Here is a 24,411-nt window from a genome sequence, read left to right on the forward strand (position 1 = left end):
TCTTATTTATAGGTTCTTGCTCTCCATTGAATATTTGTAACAATGTCTGGGTCAGATTGTGGCTAGTAACTTGTTACATATGTCTGTAGTGACAGAGACATGCTATGGAATGGTGTTGGGACAAGTGATGAGGAGGAATACAGATGAGAATTCCAGTATACTGTATCTTGACCATGTGACTGACTGTTTTTCCACAGCATGAGCTAAAATTCAGGAACAAGGATCATGAATGTACCAAACTTAACCTGAACAGACTTTGACATTGGGAAGGTCTAGGCCAGTATAGTAACAATTTGTAGGGAAGTATATGACTCCCTACCCAGCTCAAATGGTACAATGAACTCTAATAATTATCATTACAGACTTAAACCCCCCAATGGGTCAGTACCCCCCGATGGGTCACCTTCCTAAAACGGTCGGGAACCTTCCGTATATGGCAAGTCATGATCGCCCAGTGTCCATGCGAAGCCATGGCCATAGGACGGTTGGACTTCAGTCGAGTCCTCGCGCCGCTGACACATACACCTATACAGAACTATACAGAATACCAATGCAGAGTACAGTACAATATATACATAATAATGATACACACATGTCAGTCCGATTCACTGGTTGCCGAGTCACTGTCAGATGGTAAGCCCTGCAAGGTGTCCCAAATAATACCATCTTGTTCGTCTTTCCCTGACGTGTCTGCAACTGCATTTTGCATCTCCGTCAGAGCATAAGGTTTGAGCTTCTGCGCCTTCTCAACTGCTCACGTGAGATGCTCGGGGGTTAGATCTCTGGGGACAGCACGTGGTGCACGCGGTCGCTTCGTTCTGTCGGCATCGCAGTCCCTGCATGCCTCCTCATATTCCTTCTTCTTCCTTGTGTTCATTGCCTTTCGCGCCTCCTTCTTCTCACGCCTCCATTTTGCTCGTCGACTTCGTGCCACACGAGAGGCTGAGCCCTTCAGTTTCTCCAGCGCAGCCTTCTCCGACTGTGCCAGATCAGCTGCTTGGGCTGCACGAAAGCCCTCCTCAGTATACACCCGGCCCGTGCGCCCTCGCGCCTGCTCCTTCTTCAGGTATGTTGCAACATGAGAGTTATCCTTTTTCTTCTTCTTCTGATTGAGTCGCGCCTGTGTGCCTATTTGGTGCTCGTTCTGCAGGATCAGCTGTGCGCGTTGGCCAACTATCACATGCGACTGCTCCGTAACAGTCGCCTGCGACACCGTCGAGATTGCCCGCAATGCTGCAACTTCGCCCTCAAGTTCATCCCGCGACATGCAGTCTGGAGGGGCTGGCAAAGATAGGATATAGAAGTCTGGTGGAGGAAGAGGAGGACCACTGTCAAGAAGGGGAGGGATTACGGGTGTTTCGACCGTGACAGTACTTCGAAGTGGTATGTTCTTGGCCCTGTCATTGAGGTGATGTGCAATTGCAGCATCACGTTTGCGTGGTGTGAACTCATCTGGGTGAACACGAAGGGAGGATGGAGTGATAATGGTCGTAGCTGCTGTACGCTCGGCGTCCCGAGGCGGTGTATGGGGAGGTGTCGATGGTGGGTTTCGAAATCTGTTGATGAGGCCGAGGATGTTAACTGCCTCGCCAACAGGGGTAGGCTGGCGCTGCAGAAACGAGCTGGTGATGGACGTGTTTTCCGCTGGGATGACAGCATGTGCCAGTGGTGGGATGGCATTTGGGTTGACAGTGGCATAGGGTGTAGCCGTATCCGTACTGTCCACAGCAGCATATGCTAGACCAGTCACCGCGAAAGCCTGTCTGTGTTGAACTTCCGACTTTCCAGTGTTATCTTATCTTATCAGTTACGTACATATATGGACTTGTGTTCTGCGATGTAGTATTACATACATTCTTTTGATGGACTCTGTCTGGACTCATCTTGTGACTCGCTCCAGACCGATCTACACTGTTCCAGACTTATTCTGGATCATTCCACTCCCTTCCGGCATGTTCCATGACTCTCAGTACATTCCTTGATCACATGGACGCTTATGCATATCCCTATCTCTGGAGTTAAGGCTTACTCATTTCCCTAAAACTCGGACTTAGTGATTACTGATCTGCTTACTGATGTAGCATGTGATCAGTCCCAGACATGTATATATACTGGGGTGATTCCCCCCTAATGGATAACGATCTCTCCTCTCTTCTGCCTGCCTAGCATCAGAGTCTTCCCTCTGGGATAGGTCTGTTCACTACACTCTACTGTCCTTCACTTCCACTGGCCTAACAAGCCCTTCTAAACCTCTTTCACTTCAACAGGTTATGAGCCCCGTGCTCTGATCGTTTATATCACCTGTACCTTTTGCGCAACCAAAGCCCAACTCTTGAAAGAGTGAGTTGGCATATTTTGTCCTTATTTGGACTACTGTTTAGCCGCTCTGTGACAAGTGCCCAAAGCCTTGTCCAAGCGCATTTCCAGGGTAGCTCGCAAGAGCAATTACGAAGTTTTTCCACCGTCTCGTTGTGAGAGATACGACGTAGGCGATGCTGACACTAGCGCTGTTGCTGAGCGTCATCAGTGTTTATACGGTCATCTACCCATCGATCACTAGATTGATATCATCCTCACTCCTACCCCGCGCCCTCGCCGTCCCACCTATCGTCACCCTGACACCTCTCGTCCCCCGAAGGCGTCCTGTCGCAAGACCCTTGAGCAGCAGCTTGAGGAGCTCCAGTTGAAGGCAGACGACTCTAGGGCACTCCTTGAAGCTCGACGTGCGGAGTACGCTGCTACACTTGCCGCTGAAACTGCCGCCCTGCCAAGGCTTCCCTTATCACACGCATCGAAGGCGTACCTCTTCCCCTTCCTATCACAGCCCTTAAGCTGTTTGACGCCGACTTCAAGAAGAAGTCTCAGACGCAGAAGGCCGCCATCCTCACGAAGTGTCTCTTCGCCGTTCAGAAGCGCCTTCACCCTCTCTTCACCCACAAGCTGCGCGACACTGTTCGTTGGTCGCTCACCGACAACCTCAACGCTTTTGGATGTCGGTTCAATTGGGTCTGTTCTCACTTTGAGACAGAGGGTCATTTGTGGTCGCACGACGCGCTCAACGACGTCAAGCTTGTCTGCGAGCTGATTGGGAAGATCTCCTTCAAGGAGCTTAGCAAGAACCTTTCTAAGGTTACTAGGGAAGTTGGGGACTTGCACAAGGGCAATCACTTGGCTTGGGTAGACAAGTATTTGTAGTCGCGTCACAAATTTTATCTTTGTTCCTGGAATATTTTTCAGTGAAGCATCACAACTGTGGCAACGCCTCAAGAGGAGACATTTGCAGAGACTCAGGTCTCTTCAGGCGAAGAATCAGACGACTCATACGATTGTTCAAACCACTACCATCTATACGACTACGAGGAGGTTTGCAACGCTCATTATAGAGACGACGATCAAACCTGGTGGAACTGTGACAACACTCATTGTCCAAACTGTTACCACACACCATTTGGTGATTTTCCTTGAGGCTTCAAAGCTGGTATCGCTGTCGAAGCTTGGCAAGACAATTTCCTATTCGCCAACGAATTTTCGGAGTCACCTCCAAAACCTGAACATTTAATCTCGCTCCCTGAGTCGAGATCTCAAACACCTGAACCGGAGGAATTACCCTTCGAGTTATTTACACCAGAACCTCCTTCTTCGCCCGACACACAAGGCGAATTTATCCTCTTATCCGCAACCATGGGTGACGTCAAGCCAGACAATATCCCTAAGCTCTCTTCAGCGTCCCAATATGCTGACTGGTCTGCCGCTATGCGCGGTTATTTAATATTCATAGAGGCCTGGCCCGCTGTTATTGCAACAGTAACTACCGACACAGAGTACAAGAAACAGAATGCCCGTGCTCAGGGTGTTCTATTTATGCGGACTGATCGCTCGATGCATCATTTGCTCAAGGGATCTAGTGGTGAACTCAAGACCGCTAAGGAAATGTGGGCGGCCCTTAAGACAGCCTTTGGTACACCCGACATGGCATTCGTCTGGAGTCTCTTCCAGTTGGTGATCAAGTCTCCGGAGATGTCTGATTCCAAACCTCTGCAGGATCAGATCAACAAGCTGGTTACTCGGCTTAAGGAGATTCCGGCCGGTGGCATAACTCTCGGTGAATCGACCCAGGCTCTTCTCCTTCTGTCGAAGGTGCCTGAATCCTATCAATCAATGATTTCTGCGCTCATGGCGACGCAGAACATCAAGGATCTTAAAGTTGACTCTGTTCAGTCGAAGATTCTTGCCGAAGAATCTCTCCGCCGGTCTGGTATGGGACAGTCTGCGTCCAAGACATCCCAGGTCAAGCACAAGTCATCGGGTCCCTGTGGTCACTGCGGTGGAAATCACGGCAGTGAGAATTGTTGGACAAAGTACCCGCATTTGCACCCCCAAAATAAGGGTGGCGGCAAGGGGAAAAAGTACAACAAGGGCAAAGGCAAAGGGAAGAATAAGGGCAAGGGCAATGGTAACGGACAATCTGGTTCTGGTTCCTCCAACACTGCTACTACTTCGGACTCCACAAATGTTGTAACTGTAGAATCCTCCGTGTCGTCTTCAGCTAATACTATGACTGCTTCCTGGTATACTGCGGGTCACTCCGCTTCTGGAAGAATGACTGACTGGATTATGGATTCTGGTGCGTCGAAGACAATCACCAACGACATGGCTGATTTTTGGGACTATACTCCTTACGAGGAACCCATGATTTTTGGTACAGCCGGCAAGTCTAAGATTGCAGCTTATGGAGAAGGGACCATCAAAGGTGTTGTGCACGTTGAAGGGAAACATGTTAAAGCAACTATTACGAATGTTGCTTACATCCCTGCCGCATCTGGTCGCCTATTTTCTACTGGTGTTATTGAGTAATCAGGTTTTACCCTAGTTCAGGGAGGAGGTCGTATGGTCATCTATGACCAACCTATTTTGCAAGGTCGAGTCTGTGGTAACATGATCATGGAGGCACACCATAAGCCCTTCAATAATCTCTATATGTTGTACCTAGAGATTTTGACACCGCAATTGGCAAAGTCTACAGACAAGTTGAATTTTCATCTCTGGCATGAACGCTTCGGACATTCGTCTGAAGATGTTATTCGTCAGATTCCCAAGCACACTAAGGGTGTGGATTCCATCGGTGCCAAGGATACTTCTTCTCCTTGTGCAGGGTGTCAGTGGGGCAAGTCTCATTGCGCTCCATTTCCCCCATCGGCTAAACGTGCTACAAAGCCCCTTGAGCTCATTCATACTGATGAGGACGGTCCTATGTGTACCACTGCAATAGGTGGATGGTGTTATTTCATCAGCTTTCTTGACGACTATACTGGTCTTGGTCGTGCCTATTATCTCAAGCACAAGAATGATTCAATCCAAGTGTTCGATGACTTCAAAGCATGGGCTGAGAACCAAACAGATAAGAAAATCAAGGCTGTACGCTCGGATCGTGGGGGGGAATATACATCTCCTGCTTTTACCGAACATTTGCGCAAATTTGGTATTGAACATCAGTTCACAATGCCGTACTCTCCTCAACAGAATGGGAGAGCTGAGCGCTGGAATCGGACCATTGTCGAGAAGGCTATGTCTATGCTGCATCATGCTGGACTAAGCCATGGTTTTTGGCAATTGGCTGTGGACACTGCGGTTCATATTTATAATCAGCAACCTATGCGACGCCTTAACTGGCAATGCCCCATTACTCTCTGGAATGGCACAATTCCGGACATTTCATACTTTAGGATTTTTGGGTGCAAGGCATTTGTGCATGTGCAGAAAGAACAGAGATCTGGGAAGCTCGACAAGAAGGCTGTTGAGATGATCTTTGTAGGCTATGAAGTTGGTTCCAAAGGGTATCGTTTCTGGAACCCGGCTACTCGAAGTATTGTTGTGTCTCATGATGTGACCTTCGATGAAGAGACATTTCCTGCACGAAAGGACTTAGGTGTTAGGGCTCGTGGGCTCGGAACCCTAGATTCAGGGGCCGGGCTGCCTCGTGAACCTAATGGTTGGTGGTCGCGACGCGACCAGGGGGGAAAGGAGGATCTCGGGGTCGTGAGCAAGGTGAGGAGTACCTGCTAGGGTCGTTAGCAGGGTGACGAGCCTTGCTATTCGGGAGCGCGGAGAGGTCCTTGGTTGCCAGCGACGAGCTGGGCCAAGCAGGGAGTCCTAGACGGGCTGTTGGGCCAGGTCGAGGAGGGGTCCAAGGCGAAGGCGACGAGCCTAAGCCGAGGGGAGTTCCTAGGCGGGGCGACGAGCCTAGCCGAGGACAGGGGAACTAACTCGGACGGCGCGAAGAGTTCGCACTCGGACGAGGTGGTAGTTCAGGTAGAAGAGTAGATTACTTCCCAAAATGGAAGTCAGATCGCTAGGTACATTGAGATAAGATGAGATGTACACTATCAGTTCATAATCTAATCTAGAGGACAGATAATGGGTTATCTATCCGTAACAGAGCCCCCCATTATGAAGTGTATAGTGTGGGTATGAATGATGAGGTGAGGGCTCAGAAGAAGTAGATCTGGGCATAGAGTGGGAAGGAAACAGAGCATAGAAAGGGAAGGAAAATTTTTGGGCAGTAAAACTGCATGTAGAAGGCTCCGCCATGCAGAGGCTGAGCTGTGCTGCATGTATCACATCCCGAGCGGTCATCCTTGCAGGCATCCTGGTTGCACTGTAGTCGCCATGCAGAGGATGCGCTGTCCTGCGCATACTACGTCCCGAGCTACCATCCTTGCAGAAGGCATGAATATGCCAAGGGCTAGGCTAGGCTAGGCTCGGTGGACCTCCCTATCCTCCCCTACCCCTGCCCCCCAATCTCAAGTCGGAGTGATCCAGTCGGGAGGTTTGGCTCGAGATTCCATAGCAAGGAGGTGGTAACAGGTAAGAATGGAATAGCAGTAAGGGTGGGTGGGCTGGGCATTGTCTGCCTCTGCAGTCTTATTCCTCGTCTGACCACGATGTACATGGAACCATTGTCCCATTGCGTAGGCACTCCTCTTCGTAGGCCTCTGACACTCGTATTGCTTCCTCTATCTGCCACCGTGCATGTGCCAGTGCTGTTAGTGCTGCTGGGGATTTGTCGTAGACAACACATTCCCGGGCTTCCCTATGTGCACGATATAGTCAGAAGAAATTGGGTGGCTTGTAGCGTGCAGAGGCAGAACTCAATGGGGGCAGACTACAAGGAGCGTGGACATTCCACACGTCCTCATTGTCCAAAGCTGAGAGTGGAGGTGACGAGAGTGGAGGTGTTGGCAAAGGGCATGGAGACATAGTCGACAGAGCATGTGGCGGAGGCGAGGATACGTTGGGCAAGGTCCTAGATGAAGCCAAAGACGAGGCTGACTTGATATTAACCAGGGCTAGGGTTCGAGGTGGCTTGACTTCCGGCTTCAAGTCGGAGGCTGCAGAGCAGTTGCCAGGCGCGCGGAGAGTCCACATGGCCTGGAACTCGTCTTGCAGACTACCTTCGACGAGGGTCGGTGTAGACAAGCCGAGCGAGGATGGAGAGACACAGCGAGAAGGAGCATCCTTGCTCATTGGCGAGCTCGACAGGACACGATGATCATGACTGAGGGACGCCGCGTCGACACCGAGAGCAGGCGCGTGCACGGAACACGGGAGTGGAGAGCAGGGTCGAAGGAGTCGACTGCTGCACTCGAAGACCCAGGGCGGAGGTGAAGCCAGATTGGACGATGATGGACAGTGGATACTGGACGTGCGGACGTTCCGCACAGTCCAGCCCTTGTCCGAAGGGTTGTCCGCGATGTTGGTTCCGAGAGTCATGGACACGCCGAGACGCGAAGGCGGCGACGGAGGCGCAGACGAGTAGGCATGCATGCCGAGCAAAGGCGGGTGTGTCGAGCGACTACTGGGCGTGCGGCAGTCTCGCATAGTGAATTGCACGGGTGCACCCGTGGATACCTCCGAGCATACCCGTACCCCTACCCGCGCGGGTCATGTACCCTTGCAGCGGGTACAGGTACCGCGCGGGTCATGCGGGTTTAGCACGGGTACGGGTATCTGTGCGGGTTCGCACCACTTCGTGTCAGTAGCCGCTCAGGCTACACAAGCATAGTACTGACATGCATATATTCGAGTCATTTACAGAGAGAATGTACAGCTAGGCTGAAGTCTTGTAGTTCTCACCCCACACCTCTACAGGGTCCTCTTCTTCATCTTGCGAGGGGTCCTCGACAGTGACAGCGAACACGTCGTCATCTTTGACGAAGCCGTGCACACTCCACTCATTGAGGCATATCAGTGCGCGGATGGACGCCGCCGAGAGCCCGTTGCGCAAGTGAGACAGGATGATACGACCTTTGCTGAACAGCCGCTCGACAGCAACCGAGGTAGCTGCAGCCAGACATCACGTCTAGTTAGTCATTTGCATTCGACAAGTGTGGAGCAACTTACGTGGGATGGTCAGATAGGAAACGGCCATGCGCGATAGATTTGGATATCTTTTGCGTGAGTCATCACTCGTCCACCACTTCACTGCGTTCTTGATTGGGATGTCAGGTGTCTCGGGTCCAGTACTGAGGTAATGTTCCAGCTCGTCAGTGATGCGCACGGTTGGTTTCATCCGATTGGCACGGGCCACATCGAACATGTTTTCCTTCTTCGTGGACTGGGATTTCTGTGGGATTATATGGCACACGTAAGAGGTCAGAGACGATTCGAACTCGACGCAGTAGTCCAGACGTACCTTGGCCTGTTCGGCCTCATCCCTCTGTACACGTGCCGGGAAACAGCCAGACCATTCCTCATTGTATGTCTGCCGAACAAGTCTTCGGGCCTGCGCAATCCACTCGTCGGTCCAGTCATGGTCGTGGAAGTACTGAAGCTTGTACCGTGGGTCGAGAACTAAGATAGACTATCAGTAACCCAGCGCGCAGTAAAAAGGTTTGATATATACTCATCGCAATTCTATACGCAGCGGACTCATCGCTCTTGCTGTAGTAGCGGTTGATGGTCTGCTTGGCCATGCCCACGGCGACGCGGACGGCTGGGTCGAGGTCGCGGTTGATACTGTCAGTTGCGAGGCGTTGGTCAATGATGTCCATCGACGGAATGACGTCTGTCAAGGCTGGCGCCTCATCCCCTTCGCGCGAAAAGAATTGCGTCGCCTGGTAGAAGACCTGTAGCACGTGTTGGAGACGTGCGCCGCGGCGTGGGGACGAAGAGTTGCACGAGTGGGTGTTGCAGCAGAGTAGGTGATCGTGTCGAGAAACGAGGACAGCGGGAATGCGGGAGCACGAGTGCATGCATACAAGTACAAGTGTCGGGTGGATGGGACAAGGTGCAGGTGCGCGTTGGGTGCGTCAGCCGTACGTGTTAAGCAGGCACAAGGTGTGACACGGAACGAGGTGAGAGAGATGTGGCGAAAGGGCAGAAGGGATGAGGAAGCCGGGGAAGATCCCAGTGACGGTGTAGGATGCAGTGGCGAGGCACGCGCGCCGATGTGGGTGTGTACGACGAGCGAGCGAGAGGAAATGGTCGGCGAGCAACTCACACGTGTGTTGAGTACGCGTGAGCAGTTGACACGGCGTAAAAGTGACGACATGGCGTACACAGACAGTGGAGCCGCGAGGAATGCAGTTGCGCACGACGAGCCAGGCGTATGACACGATGTCGTGCACGTTAGGCCGTGCGGGCGTTGTCCGTCGAGTGATGCCGAGAGCAGTCTGGGTCGGTATGGAGGCAGGGGCAATGAGCAGTGAGAGACGTTTGAGGTGTGGGAGTGAGCGGCCATGGCCGGGTTGATCGAGCAAGAATGGTAAGTGAACGGTGGACCCACAAAGTGACTGAGTGACTGACCTGCAGGACGTCACGCAGTTGCGTGGCAATCTTCCACTCTTTGGCCTCTAACTCCCACCGCCGCAGGCCATTTCCTTGCACAGCCGTCATCCTCTTGATCGCTTCCCGGTACTCCAGTGCGGCGTCGAGCATTCGGAACGTCGAGTTCCACCGAGTGCGGACATCGCGCGGCAACTTTCGGAACTCCATCTTGAGGTCCTCGATGGTTTTCCTCCAGGTCGGCAAGAGGTGCGTTGGGGAGCGATGGATGGAGACAGAGATCTTGCGTAGCTACACGACCCAACCACAGGTGAGCTTTTTTATCGTTCTGCAGATATGTCCGCTCACCTTAACTAGCATCATCTTGACCGGGCGGACTTTGCTGTCGAGCGCCGAGAGCTTCGCACCGTCAAGTCCTTCACGCGCATCCCAGAATCCATCGACGTCGTCTGCTTCTTCATCCTGCACGTCCTCCACCTCGTCGAAATCAAGATCTTCCATCAGGTCGCGGAGTTCCTTGTCCCAGTCGGAGAGCTCGGGATCATCATCCATCGTCTCGTCGTACTCCTCAGAACCATCGTTTGTCTTCTTTTTCTTTTTCTTTGGTGGCTCGAACTGACGCAGTAGGCTCTTTGCCACAAGGTTAATGATATGGCAGAAGCACCGACCGCGCGCCCGGCTCCCTGGGAACCCCAATATCAGCTTTTCCATCTCTTCGATCATCACATCGTTCGACGACGCGTTGTTGCATGTCACGCCGAGTATCTGGATAACCATGTGAGTACGAGTTTCCTGCAACAGATCTTTAGTACTTGCTGACCTTCGCATCGAGCTTCAGCTCTTCGAGCAACTTGGCAAACGTGGTCGCCAGGTTCAACCCACTGTGCGAAACGGGGACCTCGACGACATCAAGAACAAGACACATCGGCGAACCATGGTGTTCGAAGTGCACCGTGAACGCAACCATCGCTTTTTGATTCGGCGAAGTCCACGCGTCTGTCGCGAAGTTGAGGTCGCCATCATACTCCTGGTAAGTTGGCCGTGTTAGTAATCAGATGATGGGCATTGATGGCTGATGTTCATACCTTCAATATGTCCGCGACACGTTCACGTACTCGTGAGAAGACTTTGCGAACATCGCGCCCGACGGTTGTCGGCGAGGGAATTTTGTATTCCAGCCGGCCCGTCTTCATCAAAGACTGGAATCCGCGATCCTTGACGATATTGAACGGTTGCATGCTCTCAGAAACCCACCGAACGATTTCTGCCCTGTCAAAACTCGTGTCAGATGGGCCTGTAGATACTGTAAGTAATTCCTTACCTCGTCTGCGAAGGTGTATGCTGACGCGTGGAGAAGGTCACGGTCTTCTTTGTCGACACCCCAAAGGACAACTTGATGTCCTGTGTCCGCCTATACTTCTCCACGCAGTCCTTCGCCTTCGATGCCGACCCTGTACCATCCGCAGCCTTCAACGCCTCCTCTGACCAACAGAGCTTCACATGCTTTCGCATGTTACTAGTTGACCTCGCATCCTTTCCATCAAGATACCGCTTCACCGTCTGCTTGCACGCTGTATTCGCGCAGTGGAAGATGTGCACACGTCGGCCCATGATGTACTCTATCGAAGGATCGGGTTTGAAGAACGCGTATGCGGCTGACATCCATTTCTTTTGCATACGTGCTGGATGCCCATGGTAAGTACTCACATATTCAATCTCCTCGACGTTGCTCACCAAGCTCTTGTTCATCGGTCTCTTCGGCAAGGTCCTCACCACCCTTCTCCGACTCCGTGCTGCTGCTTTCGTCGCCAGAACTCAACAGATCTATCGTCACCGGTGCACTTCCCTTCCTCGACAATATGTCATCAATATCCTCGACATCCTCGATCTCAACAGAGCGCCGTGTAGAAGTAGTGCGGGCACTCGCTGTTGAGCCTTTCACTGTGATTCTCGGACGTGGTGCGCTCGCCGCCGAAGATGAAATGCTCGCCGCCGAAGCCCTTGCCTTTGCGGCCGAAGGATCGCGGCTGCTCGTGCTGGTGCTCGGCTGGGCATCAGTATGCCGTGCTTTCTTTGTGCCCTTTGCATTTCTCGTGGGCGACTTGGCGGCCTTGCGCTTTTCGGACGGTTTTTTGGCTCGGTGGCTGATTCGGCTGGTGGACATGTCAGGCAGCTTGCGAGTTGCTGTGGAAGTGGGAGGAGGACAACAACGAGGTAACCGGGGGAGCTGATGGCGAGTCGGGCTTACTTAGTACAGCAGCATGTATATATTTAAATAATGCATGTTTTGTTCTTGTGAGCCCTGACTTGGCTCGCTGTAAAGAGTAAGAGCCCCAGATCCAGATCTGACCTAGTGGTGAGTCCCCGAAGGCTGGCGGCACTGCTTTCCATAACGGGTAACCAGCGGGTACACGGGTACGGAAATGGCTACCCGGACCCCTACCCGCGTGTACCCCTACCCATGACCCGCGCGGGTTAGCTGTACCCCTGCAATGCACTAGTCTCGCACGGCCCGAATATCGTCTTGCCAGCCATCCGTGTGAGTGGTTCCGAAAGCCGGGGGAAGACTGAGGCGCAAAGGCGGTGGCGGAGACGCAGCCGAGGGCACATGCGTGCTGAACGAAGGCGGATGCGTAGGTCCATCGAGCGGCGCCGGGAGCATGGAGCATGAGGGTGGAGAGCAGGGTCGAAGGATTCGACCGCTGCATTCGGAAACCCAGGGCGGAGGAGCTGGTGTGTCAAGCGCAGGCGAATACGTGGGAGAACTGCGAAGGGACGCAGACGTGTCGAGCGAAGGCGCGAGCAGGGGACACGTACGCGTAGAGAAGGTAGACGGGGCTTCATGGACGGGAGCACTCACGAGAGTCGAGTGAACTCGTCCATCCTCTCTATCAGGCTCCCGGCCTAGAATGCTGGGCGGCCCCCCACTCCCATCCTTGCATCAGATTGTCCTCCCGCAAGACGGTGGGTCATCTTCGTGAACTTCCACGCGCGGCGATGTGGCCTTGACGAAAGCTTGCAGGACCTGTGAGGCACTGCTCGTCTGCGCAGCCGGTTTGACCTCAGTGTCGCACTCTATATGCACGCAGGGTTGAACAGGTCGACCGCTGCATTCGGAAGTCGAGGGTAGACCGAGGAATGAGATCGACGGAGGAGACATTGGCGAGTCGTGCGAGAGTACGGGTGAGGGTGTGCAACACGAGCGCTGCGGCGCGGGCGAAGACTCACTAGAGCCGAGTTGTACAGTGGGGATGCAGGGAAACCGCGGTGGTGCAGGTTCAATGGCGTGAGGAGGACGCGGAGACGGCGGGACGGGCGAGGGCAGAGGCACGGAGCGTTGACGAGGATGGATGGGTGGGGAGGGTTGACGGATAGGAAGACTTACCGCGGTCGTATCGACTCGCGTCTCCTGTCTATCAACCTCCTGGCTTGTCATACTGGCGCTGGGGCCGCTGTGACTTCGGTATCACACATTAGCAGCGCGTATGGTCGCTCGACTTCGCTCGTCGAACTGGCTACTGTACTAGGCGTGCGGCGTGTCCATGCAGCCCAATATTCGCTCAGCGAGACGTCCTTACACGGGACCTCTGAGGTCACCGAGTGACCAAGTGTGAGGGAGATGGTGGTGTACCGGAAGAGGGCGTGTGGCGATCTCGCTCTGCTTCGCGATTGGAGGACGAGAGAAGGGGTGCTCGTACGAGGTACGGCTCGTCGAGCGCAAGCGTGGGCGTGAGACGCGATCGCGAAGATGACGAGGGTACGGACGAGGGTGTGGCGAGCAAGGGAGTGGGCCTGGAACACGGCGCGCTGCGTGCGGGCTGCGACGCGGGCGGGATAGCGCACAGTGGAGACGGAGACGTGTCGGGAGCAGGCGGGTGCGTAGAACGTATACGGAGAGAGGACGGCGAGGATTGACGAGCTAGAGTACTCACGAGCTCTGCTACTCCTCGCCTCTCTTCTTGGCCGTTATCCCTGCCCTGCCGACTCGCATCCGCCAGCTCCTTAGGCGTACGCTCTTTGCTACTTGTGCTGATATGGCACGGGGCCTTGATGTATGAGTTGGCGCGACAGGCTTGACCTCGAGCGATGGAACGACGACCGTGGAGTTGCTACCAGGCGCGCAGAGAGTCCACGCGGCCCAGTATTTGCCAAGCGGGGACGTGGACGCGTCGGGAGCAGGCGCGAGTGTAGGACACGAGTGTGGGGAAGACAAGGGCAGACGAGCGTGCCCCGAAGGCGCAAGCTCGTTGCATGAGTATGACGGAGGAGGCGGCGGAAATGCAGGTGGGGACGCAGGCACGTCGGACGAGGACGGAGATCGAGTGTCCTCGATACCCCTGCCCCCTCTGTCTGCATCCGTACCTGCTGTGCTTGGTGGCCCCCCGCTTGCGAGTCCGTGTTGGCTCACCTTTGCGCTTGCCGGGGCTTCTCCGGACAGCGTGAGCCTCTGCGTCGACTCGCTGGACTCGGCGTCGCGCGGTGGCCGGGCGGGCTGTTGACCGGCTTCGTGCGTTGAGGCGACTCGGACGAGGGTGGGGACTCGATTACCGGGCGCGCAGACGTTCCACTCAGCCCGGTATTCCCCTTGCAGGTCATCGGCGCGATCGGTCAGGGTCGTCTCGTCTTGCGAGGCGGCCTTGCAGGTTGGCGACGCGTTGTCTACTTGAGCAACTGACGAGGTGTCCTCGGGCCTTAGCGCGCGCGTCGGAGCGACTTGCTCGGTTTCGTGCGTCGAGCTGGTAGCTGTACCAGGCGCTCGGGGAGTCCACACGGCCTGGTACTCGCTCAGCGGGTCGTCCACGCCGAGGATCTTGAAAGTCGTCGAGTGGCTTCTGCGCAAGTCGGGCGACGTTGGATCGGTGGAGGTTAGACGAAGAGGGATGAATGGTGATGGCGTAACAGGCGAGAGTAGAGACGAGGGGCGTGGATGGGAGAAGACGGACGGTGAGTTCACTTCGCCTCGCTTTCTCGTGTCCTGTAGCCCCCCACTCGACCCTTTGGGTCGACTTGACTTTGCGATGGACGAGAAATCCTCTTCGCACGCTGCATCGGCGGTAGCAGGGTGGCTGCCGAGCGCGGGGCGGTCCCGCATCACTCAGTGTTCGTCCGGAAGGTTGCCTGCGCGAGGCGTCTCGTGCGTAGATAAACGGCCGAGGTTCGCGGGGATGCCGAGGCAAAGGGGGAGGACGTGGGCGTGTAGAGTGGAGAGCAGGGTCGAATGAGTCGACCACTGCTCTTGAAGACCCTGGGCGGAGGCGTGTCGGACAGACGAAGGTGGAGCGAGGAGGCGGGTGCATCAAACGAGTCGGAGGACGCGGCACGAGAGATGAGAGGAGAGGAAGGGAGAGAGGGGTGCGGGTTGACGGTGGAACTCACCGGGGTCGACTCGACTCGTCCCTCTCTTTGGTTGTCCTTCCTGCTTGGCGAGCTCATGCTCGGCTGCCCCCCACTCCAGTATTCATGGCTAGTACTCCTAGCGAGTGGTTGCGCGGCCTCTGCGCACGCCTCGATTCGCCCTGGTGTTGTTTGCTCGGCGGACTTGCAGCCAGACGGCGAGCCAGCGACTTGATTTTCGGCGCTCGCGGTTGTGTAGACATCTGCGCCCGAGGTGGAGGCGTCGGTACTGGGCGAGCAGATGTTCCACACGGCCCAGTACTCATCCTGGAGGTCGCCCGGGCGAGACATCTCGTGGACAACTGAACGGTCAAGGTTCGGGTAGTCAAGGGACGTGCACGTGCGCGATAGGGGCTCCTGCGTCCGATGCGAGCGTCGAGTGGATGGATGCGTGGTCTCCCCGGATGAGGGTGAGCCATCCGAGGCTGTGAGGTCGTTACCGGACGCGCGGACATTCCACATGATCTGGTCTTCGCCCTGCAGGCCGTCTGCGCTAGTGATTCCAAGGGCCGTCAAATGGTTGAGGCGCGAGGAGAGCGAGGGAGGCGTGGGCGAGTTGAGAGACGAAGAGACCGCGAGGTCGAGTCCCGCTAGCGCAGGCGGACCGAGAGGTGCAGACCCGCCTGTCGGAGTCTCTGTGACTCGTCCTTCCCCTCGGCCGACCTCTCTGTTCGAGCTCTGCTGTCCTCCATTCGACCGCTCGTGACTATTCGCCTGGGCGAACGGTTGGGCGACCTCTGTGCGCACTTCGTAGCGCATTGATACGGCCGGCTCGACAAGCTTGGGAGCGGGTCATGTGTGGGCTCCTTGGTCTTCGTCAGTGGATCTGGCTGCTGTACCAGGCGCGCGGACGTTCCACACGGCCTGGTACTTGTCCAGTGGGTCGTCCACGAGCAGGACTTTGTAGGTCGCAAGATGGTCGAGTGACGAGGAAGACGGCTGGCTACCGGAAGATGGTGCGGACGAGGGCGTGTAGCTCGAGGCGGACTTGGTGCGGTGTTGAGTTGGCGACGCCGGCTCAGGGACGCGTTGTGCATCGGTTGTCCGCGCCAAGGATTGGGCTTCGTGTCGGTGCCCTGGCGTACGCGTCGGCGTGATGGCTTTGCTACCACGGGCTTGCTCGACCTCAAGCGTCGAGGCGTAGATGACGGAGAGGCTACCGGGTGCGTGGACGTTCCGCACTACCCGGTACCCATCTTGCAGGCCCTCCGTGTGAGTGGTACCGCTAGAGGTCGAGTGGGCGTGCTGTGAGAGCTTAGACGCGGATGTAGGGACATGGCCAGGAGGTGTAGCCGGGCTTGGAGTGATCGGCGAGGCGAGGCGACCACGCGTGAAGGGTGCTGTCGGACGTGCGAGCGAGTAGGCGCGAGTCTGAGAGGCTGTGGATGCGTTGGACGAGGACGGGGGCACGTAATGCATGTGTAGAGGAGCAGAGGGAGAAGGTAGAGGGATAGACCGGCTCACCGGAGTCTCTGCGACTCGACTCTCCCCTCTGCCTCTCTCAATCTCCGTCCGAGTCGTACTGCGTGGGCTCTTGGATGGTCCTTCGCGGTTGCTCGTCCTCGCGAGCAGTCGGTGTTCGGCCTCCATGCTCATTTCAAAGAGCACCGCAACCAATGCCGCGTTGGACTTGTGGGCCGGCGGCGCGCGGGCTGATGAGTCTTCGTACTGAGAGGCGGCAGCTGGGGGCGGAATGCGAGACGCAAGGCGGTCTCGCGCCTCGTTGAGTATAGCTTGCTGCCTGCCCGCGCGAGAATTGAATACCATTGAGCGTCCGGGACGCGAGTCGGGCAGCGGGCTCGCAGTGGTACTTGCCGTCAATTTCGTTGCAGCGAGATGAGCCTACTGAGTAAGATTTAACGTTCTGAACGTTAAAACCGGAGTGAGATTCACCCGTCTCGAACGTTGCGGCCGGCGCCGGACGGAGGGGTCCGGGTCCACGTTGCAGACGTTGTCGTTGCCAGCGATCCGGCCAGAGTGCATGCCGGCCGGCTCTGCCTCGTCTCCAACGTTGCGGCCGGCCTCACCATCCCTGAATACTGTCCCCAATGATCCACCCGGCCTGTTTTCACAGTACGTTGCAATGCTCTGGCCGGAGTGCATGCCAGCCCCGCCCCCCCTCCTCAATGTTGCGGCCAGCCTGTTTTCACCAGACGTTGCAACGCTCCGGCCGGACTACACCCCGGCCGCCCCCCCCACTTCTGAATGATCCGCCGGCCTCTTTCACCCAACGTTGCAATGCTCCGGCCGGAGGGTATGCCGGCCGGTCATCCCTTGTTCCCAACGTTGCGGCCGGAGCAGGCAGAATTCAAAGCGGCCAGGCAGTCCACGCTGCAAACAGTCCGGCCGGTCAATAGATATGGCATTGCAAACGAGCCGGCCGGCCTCAGGCCCTACCACTACAAATGGTCCGGCCAGACTTTTTGCCGGCCGAAAACACAATGTCTTGGGCCGAGGGTACAGCCAAAACTCGGCCAAAGCAGCCAGACATTTTGCCGGCCAAGCTTTTGCTTCACCGACCAGGCAAGCATTGTCTCGGGCCAAAAAGTTGACCATTTTCTCGGGCCGAAGATTTGAGTACTGCCTCGGGCCGAAGAGTTGGGCATTTTCTCGGGCCGAAGATTTGGCCGAAGCTCGGTGAAAACAGCCGGGCTGTCAGATTGCCATATAAGGAAATTTGGTATTGACTGGTAGTACTTCATTGATAGACTATAGTATCAATTCCCTAGTGACCAAAGATGTCTAGTTAGGCCAGGATGTGCAAAACAAGATTTACTCAGAGGCTTCTTTGCACAGCAAGTTAATCAATTTTTGAAGCCAGTTTTCTTTTCCCACACTGTTTGACTATCTAGGATGTGTTGTTTCAATGCATAGAGTATATCCCCAACAGGAATAGTCTTATTCTTTGAAGCTGAATGCAGAACATGAGATAAGGGGCATACAGATATGGTACCATGCTGAACAATGTTGACTCCTGCAGCCAATGTACATTCAAAACACTGTTTCACAACCTCTGATGGTTCATTTACCCATAGGGAGTGAATCCTCCAAAGGAACAGTCTTATTCACATAAGCTGAATGTAGTACAGAGTTAAGGCAAGGGTGTATGGGTATACATGTCATACTGTGTTCACTTCCTGAAGCCAATATGCTTTCCCCACAATGTTCCACAATCTAGAGTAGCACATTTCAATGCAACAAGCAAGTCTCCCAAAGGAATAGTCTTATTCTTTAAGCTGAACTCGGGGATGAAGATAAGGTGAATATGCATTATATTGTGAGAGACATACTTTGGATTATTGTCTGTCTGGGTGTCACACTGAAATGTTGTACCAGCATGCACATTGCACTTGCCACAGAAACATTTACATTGGTAACAGTCCGGCCGGCCAATCCTCATCCTCATAGGAGATGGTCCGGCCGGAGTGCATGATCCCCTTAACTCTGTACCACATTCAGCTTGTGTGAATAAGACTATTCCTTTGGAGAACTGAGTCCTTGTGAGGAAATGAACTATTCTAGATGGTGAAACATTGTTTTGAATGTACATTGGCTGCAGGAGTCAACATTGTTCAGCATGGTACCATATCTGTATGCCCCTTATCTCATGTTCTGCATTCAGCTTCAAAGAATAAGACTATTCCTGTTGGGGATATACTCTATGCATTGAAACAACACATCCTAGATAGTCAAACAGTGTGGGAAAAGAAAACTGGCTTCAAAATTGATTAACTTGCTGTGCAAAGAAGCCTCTGAGTAAATCTTGTTTTGCACATCCTGGCCTAACTAGACATCTTTGGTCACTAGGGAATTGATACTATAGTCTATCAATGAAGTACTACCAGTCAATACCAAATTTCCTTATATGGCAATCTGACAGCCCGGCTGTTTTCACCGAGCTTCGGCCAAATCTTCGGCCCGAGAAAATGCCCAACTCTTCGGCCCGAGGCAGTACTCAAATCTTCGGCCCGAGAAAATGGTCAACTTTTTGGCCCGAGACAATGCTTGCCTGGTCGGTGAAGCAAAAGCTTGGCCGGCAAAATGTCTGGCTGCTTTGGCCGAGTTTTGGCTGTACCCTCGGCCCAAGACATTGTGTTTTCGGCCGGCAAAAAGTCTGGCCGGACCATTTGTAGTGGTAGGGCCTGAGGCCGGCCGGCTCGTTTGCAATGCCATATCTATTGACCGGCCGGACTGTTTGCAGCGTGGACTGCCTGGCCGCTTTGAATTCTGCCTGCTCCGGCCGCAACGTTGGGAACAAGGGATGACCGGCCGGCATACCCTCCGGCCGGAGCATTGCAACGTTGGGTGAAAGAGGCCGGCGGATCATTCAGAAGTGGGGGGGGGCGGCCGGGGTGTAGTCCGGCCGGAGCGTTGCAACGTCTGGTGAAAACAGGCTGGCCGCAACATTGAGGAGGGGGGGCGGGGCTGGCATGCACTCCGGCCGGAGCGTTGAGCAGTGGGGGGTGGGCTGGCACGCGCTCCGGCCGGAGCGTTGCAACGTCTGGTGAAAACAGCCCGGCCGCAACATTGGAGGTGGTATTTGAGGAGGGCAGGGCCGGCCGCAACATTGGGGACAAGGCTGAACCGGCTGGCATGATCTCCGGCCGGATCACTGGCAACGTCCACATCTGCAACCTCCACATCTGCAACGTGGACCCGGACCCCTCCGGCCGGCGCCGGCCGCCACGTTCGAAACGGGCAAATCTCACTCCGGTTTTAACGTTCGGAACGTGTAAGACACACTAAATAATGTGGCGAGATGACTCGCGGGTGCGCGGACGATCCGCACGACCCGTTCTTTGCCCTGCAGGCCGTCTGCACGAGCGATCTTGAAGGCCGTGGGGTCGCTGAGGCACGAGTCGAACCGGGGAGGGCTGACAGGGCGCGGGGGTGCAAACGGCGGCGAGTCGGACGGGATTGGGGACGGAGGCGAGTGGGACGAGGCCAGATGCGTAGGGTGCGGGCGTGACACGGATGGATGCATGGGTGCATCGGACGTCCACGCTGTGGACTGGGCTCCCAGTCGGTGCTTTGGCGTACGCGTTGGCGCGTCGGACTCGCCATCACGCTGAGGTCGAGCGCGAGGTTGCACGGCTTCGGGCCTTGAGCTGACGACGGCGGGACGACCACTGTTATCGAGCGAGCGGACGTTCCACTCGGCTCAATACTTGTCTGGAGGGTCGCCCGTGCGGGTGGAGTCGTGGGCAGTGAGAGAACCAAAGTGCAAAGGGGACAGCGAGGTACTGGCGGAGAGTCCAGACCTCGAGGACCGTGAAGCGAGCAGGCAGACGCAGAGCGAGGAAGTCGGCACGGTGTTAGCTGGTGGAGGCGTGGAATGCGGGTGTGGAGGCGCAATGCGAGGGAGGAGAGGAGAGGACGATGGGGGACGGAAGGGTGTACTCATCAGAGTCGTCCTGACTCTCCCGTCGGCCTCCTTGCTTGTTCCATCGCAGTGCTGCGTTCGAGCGCAGGTCTGCGCATCCTCCGTGTGATTGGCTGCGCGCGTCGACGCGTCTAGCGGAGCTGGCTTGCAGGCGCGAGACGCGCTGTTTGTCTGCGAGGCCTGCGTGCTTGCCCTCACGCGCGTCGGGATGGCCTGGTCGTTGGGCTTGCAGGCGGGCTGCGCGTTGGTCGGCCGCACCATGGGTGGCACCTCCTGTCGGGGCCTTGGCGTGCGCATCGACGTGTCGGTCTTGCTGTCGCGCAGAGGACGGACGCGCGGTTGCTCGACCTCTGGCCTTGAGCCGTTGGCGGCGAGGCAGCCACTTGTACCGAGCGAGCGAAGAGTTCGCTCGGCTCGGTACTCATGTTGCAGGCTGCCCGCGGGAGTGGTTCGGAGGGCAGCGGGAGAGTCGGGGCGCGAGAAGGGTGGAGGGGCGAGGTCGACACGTTGAGCGAGCGACTCAGCGCGTGACGCGTCCGGGCGCTCGCGCGGGGACGGAACTCCCACGGGTCTCCGAACGGACTCGGACCGTGCAGCTCGAGATGCTGGGCTGCAGGTGGCGATTGGAGGTGGTTGGGAGCCTCGAGGCTCGATCGCCGAGGCGTAGAGGTGGGCGCTGTAGGCGCACGAGCTGTGAGCTGGCACAGGGGCCCGAATTGGTGATAGTGCTCACCATTCGGAGCAGGCCAGCCAGCTGGGAGAAGGCATTAGGATAGAAAGTGGTAGATAGAGTACTCGAGAATGGATTTCGACTTTGAAGGAATTCCGAGAGAACCTAGAGGGACCAAGGGTGTTCACAGGGCAGTGGACCGGTCCCCTGAATGTCCACCAATGTTAGGGCTCGTGGGCTCGGAACCCTAGATTCAGGGGCCGGGCTGCCTCGTGAACCTAATGGTTGGTGGTCGCGACGCGACCAGGGGGGAAAGGAGGATCTCGGGGTCGTGAGCAAGGTGAGGAGTACCTGCTAGGGTCGTTAGCAGGGCGACGAGCCTTGCTATTCGGGAGCGCGGAGAGGTCCTTGGTTGCCAGCGACGAGCTGGGCCAAGCAGGGAGTCCTAGACGGGCTGTTGGGCCAGGTCGAGGAGGGGTCCAAGGCGAAGGCGACGAGCCTAAGCCGAGGGGAGTTCCTAGGTGGGGCGACGAGCCTAACCGAGGACAGGGGAACTAACTCGGACGGCGCGAAGAGTTCGCACTTGGACGAGGTGGTAGTTCAGGTAGAAGAGTAGATTACTTCCCAAAATGGAAGTCAGATCGCTAGGTACATTGAGATAAGATGAGATGTACACTATCAGTTCATAATCTAATCTAGAGGACAGATAATGGGTTATCTATCCGTAACATTAGGCAATAATCCGAAATCCCTGGATGAGCCATTTGATGAACCTCCTGAGGATGCCAACTCAGAGGATTTATATTTTGAGGATATTCCTATCCCTCATCAGGAAAGGCCTTTCGCTCCGCCAAAGCCATATGGCAACGGAGAGAGCCAAATGAGACAACAGAGATAAGGGCACGATATACAGGCGCCGTGCTCCCTTGGCCTAGACATGGCTAGCGTGTCTCCGTACAGAGGCAACGGTCTCCGTGGGCTGCCATGAAGAGACAGTGGTCGACCTATGCGTGTTCGTGGAGCGTAGTCTACTGTACACGACTTAGACTTAAGAGAGATAGATCGAGGAGGTAGATCGCCCAAATGTCGTCCATAAATTGCGAATGGCGTGCATCTAAGTAACATGCCGACTCGGATTGTACTGCTACTAATCTTCGCTAAGTATGTGGGCTCAGGCTGCGACTCGGAACAGTCATCGCCTCCGGATCAGGCTCGACATCAGAGCTATCCTGGAAGTCACCAAGGTCTGCGCGGATGTTGGTCATCTCGTCCTGGACCTCTGCTGGCAATAATGCTTGTATGACGGGCTGGTGCGGTTGCGCGTCAGCTTTGGCGCGGGCATGCGATCTACGAGCAATATCGTAAGCATCTGATGTGCACGGCTCGAGTTCGTGACTTACAGGCCCTGGGTGTAGAGAAACTTACGGTACGTTCACCAGTTGCATTCAACGTTGAGCTGGTTGAGTACGCACACGTAGTCGTCGAACTCCTTCCATGCGCTCTTGGCAAACTGACCATTAACCCGCTCTCCCGTTTCATACAATGTCAGGCATTCACGAACCTGTATTATTAGCAAGTTCAAGTGAGTACGGAAATCCCTGTGCCAAACTGTTCACATACACCCGTGCAGATATTAGCGATGATCGCATGCGGAATCGGCTTGAAGTCGGACGCATAGAGGGGGCCGAGTGAGTTACGGTGTAGAAACCAGACCTTGTCGATCACATATGAAATGATCGGATGGCGGAAACGTCCACGCGCAGTCTCCGGGTCCTCGTATTGGTGTCAGCTGTGGTACTTGCTCGAATAGAAATTAATGACTTACCAGACAGTGGAAGCGACAGTCAGTCCCTCGGCGTGGGTCCAATGGGGCCGTGTTTGCGTACTTGCCGTGGAGCAAGAATGCAACACGGGCCTTGTTTGCCTCCTTCTCGCTGGCATTCCGTGGCGTACCGTGCAACCGGTACTTGTCGACGAGCCCGGCCATGATCGCCTGCTTGATGTGTGACCGTATGTTCGACTCTTCCTTTCCGAGCTGTCATATTTCAGTATATCAGTATGCTTAATTGTACGAGATTCATGTGAAGTAAGTACGTACCAATTTCGCATGCTCAACGGTCATTACATAGGTAGATGCCGGGATTCCCTGCTCGACGACGGCAGCGGTGAACTTCTGCGCCACTACGATGTCAAGATCACGCGGGGAAGGGAAGGGGTTCACCGTAGAGAAGTGTACTTGGAGCATGGTGGCGGCACAACGTAGGATACATGAGAGCCGTTGATCATCGCGGTAATGGCTATGGGCAGGCCGTGACACGTTGTATTTGGCTTTCTTTGCTTTTCTGCGGTATGCAGTGTCGTCCTCATCACAGGCAGCTCGTTTTGAAGACGGTGTCACCGTTGCTTGCTCATGGGTAGCATCGCTCGGGTGAACTTCGAGTTGAGGTGCACCGTCTGCGGATGTCGATGAAATAGGCCGCTGGTGTCCCACCAATGACAACGCCTGAGTCTGTGGTGTCAGAGATGGCGTTGTCGACTGCCTCCTAAGCAGTTGTAAAACTTCGGGTGGGATTTCGGGTAGGAGGGACTGGACCTGACTCAGAGTCGGTGCAGCGGGTGTCGAAGGAACAGGAATTGAGTGTTGCCGGATACCGGGGTTGACAGCCAGCCGTCGTGGAGTTGTTGAAGGAGTGAAGGTCTGTGTTGTCGATGAGAACTGCAGTGAGGTCATCAACCAGAAAACCGCCACGTCTTACATGAGATGACTTACTACTGTCGAGGCGTTCAGTTCTTGAGTAGGCCCTTGTGATGCTGCGGCAAAATTTGAAGAAGTGCCTGCTGCCGAACCATTTTCACGCCTCTGCCGTGGACGCTGCTCCACGTAGTCTTCATCATCTGAGTTGAGGCCCCTCTCGCGATCGAGGTCGGCACGAGTTGCCTCCATATCCCCGGGCCAGACATCATCGAGAGCTCGTGGGCTAGTGTCACGCCGGAGTGTCGTGCTGTCCTGTGCTACTTGAAGAGTCCGTTCACCTGCCATGCGATGCATCAATTCTGTATGTAGCCTCGGAGTCAATGCCTATCAACCCAACTAAGGTGCAAAACTACTTGCCTGGGTCCGAATGTGCAGTTGCACGTATTGGACGTGCGCGACTTGGCCGAGGATCTTGTGCTTGAAAGT

The 24,411-nt window shown here is 55.3% G+C and overlaps 7 protein-coding genes across 7 annotated transcripts; all 7 read right to left on the bottom strand.

The window, feature by feature from the left end:
• Positions 1-754: 754 nt before the first annotated feature.
• On the bottom strand, positions 755-1,883 carry B0H18DRAFT_1127156 (uncharacterized protein; the record flags this gene model as incomplete). Its single annotated transcript, XM_048035258.1, has 2 exons — positions 755-1,759; positions 1,854-1,883. 2 exons carry the CDS (start codon positions 1,881-1,883, stop codon positions 755-757), a joined length of 1,035 nt encoding a protein of 344 aa, XP_047885444.1.
• A 5,224-nt stretch (positions 1,884-7,107) lies between these two features.
• Positions 7,108-7,878, bottom strand: B0H18DRAFT_1127159 (uncharacterized protein; the record flags this gene model as incomplete). Its single annotated transcript, XM_048035259.1, has 1 exon — positions 7,108-7,878. The coding sequence occupies one exon, from the start codon at positions 7,876-7,878 to the stop codon at positions 7,108-7,110; it is 771 nt and encodes a 256-aa protein (XP_047885445.1).
• A 901-nt stretch (positions 7,879-8,779) lies between these two features.
• Positions 8,780-9,870, bottom strand: B0H18DRAFT_824236 (uncharacterized protein; the record flags this gene model as incomplete). The annotated part of the gene is made up of 3 exons (XM_048039330.1): positions 8,780-8,850; positions 8,903-9,125; positions 9,805-9,870. Coding segments are annotated over 3 exons (360 nt in total), but the record flags the coding sequence as incomplete, so codon positions are not given.
• Positions 9,871-10,678: 808 nt separating this feature from the next.
• On the bottom strand, positions 10,679-11,463 carry B0H18DRAFT_825556 (uncharacterized protein; the record flags this gene model as incomplete). Its single annotated transcript, XM_048039346.1, has 3 exons — positions 10,679-10,810; positions 10,869-11,052; positions 11,105-11,463. Coding segments are annotated over 3 exons (675 nt in total), but the record flags the coding sequence as incomplete, so codon positions are not given.
• A 2,260-nt stretch (positions 11,464-13,723) lies between these two features.
• On the bottom strand, positions 13,724-16,944 carry B0H18DRAFT_1127161 (uncharacterized protein; the record flags this gene model as incomplete). The annotated part of the gene is made up of 3 exons (XM_048035260.1): positions 13,724-14,826; positions 15,054-15,957; positions 16,030-16,944. 3 exons carry the CDS (start codon positions 16,942-16,944, stop codon positions 13,724-13,726), a joined length of 2,922 nt encoding a protein of 973 aa, XP_047885448.1.
• Positions 16,945-19,068: 2,124 nt separating this feature from the next.
• On the bottom strand, positions 19,069-21,328 carry B0H18DRAFT_961052 (uncharacterized protein; the record flags this gene model as incomplete). Its single annotated transcript, XM_048043023.1, has 5 exons — positions 19,069-19,291; positions 19,456-19,919; positions 19,958-20,285; positions 20,346-21,251; positions 21,294-21,328. 5 exons carry the CDS (start codon positions 21,326-21,328, stop codon positions 19,069-19,071), a joined length of 1,956 nt encoding a protein of 651 aa, XP_047885449.1.
• A 1,059-nt stretch (positions 21,329-22,387) lies between these two features.
• Positions 22,388-24,270, bottom strand: B0H18DRAFT_1127163 (uncharacterized protein; the record flags this gene model as incomplete). The annotated part of the gene is made up of 7 exons (XM_048035261.1): positions 22,388-22,577; positions 22,631-22,650; positions 22,705-22,791; positions 22,851-23,003; positions 23,056-23,265; positions 23,329-23,946; positions 24,001-24,270. The coding sequence occupies 7 exons, from the start codon at positions 24,268-24,270 to the stop codon at positions 22,388-22,390; spliced, it is 1,548 nt and encodes a 515-aa protein (XP_047885450.1).
• Positions 24,271-24,411: the final 141 nt, after the last annotated feature.

The sequence above is a fragment of the Fomitopsis serialis genome, assembly GCF_022376445.1.
Source record: "Fomitopsis serialis strain Sig1Antser10 chromosome Unknown B0H18scaffold_237, whole genome shotgun sequence".
Classification (NCBI taxonomy): domain Eukaryota; kingdom Fungi; phylum Basidiomycota; class Agaricomycetes; order Polyporales; family Fomitopsidaceae; genus Fomitopsis; species Fomitopsis serialis.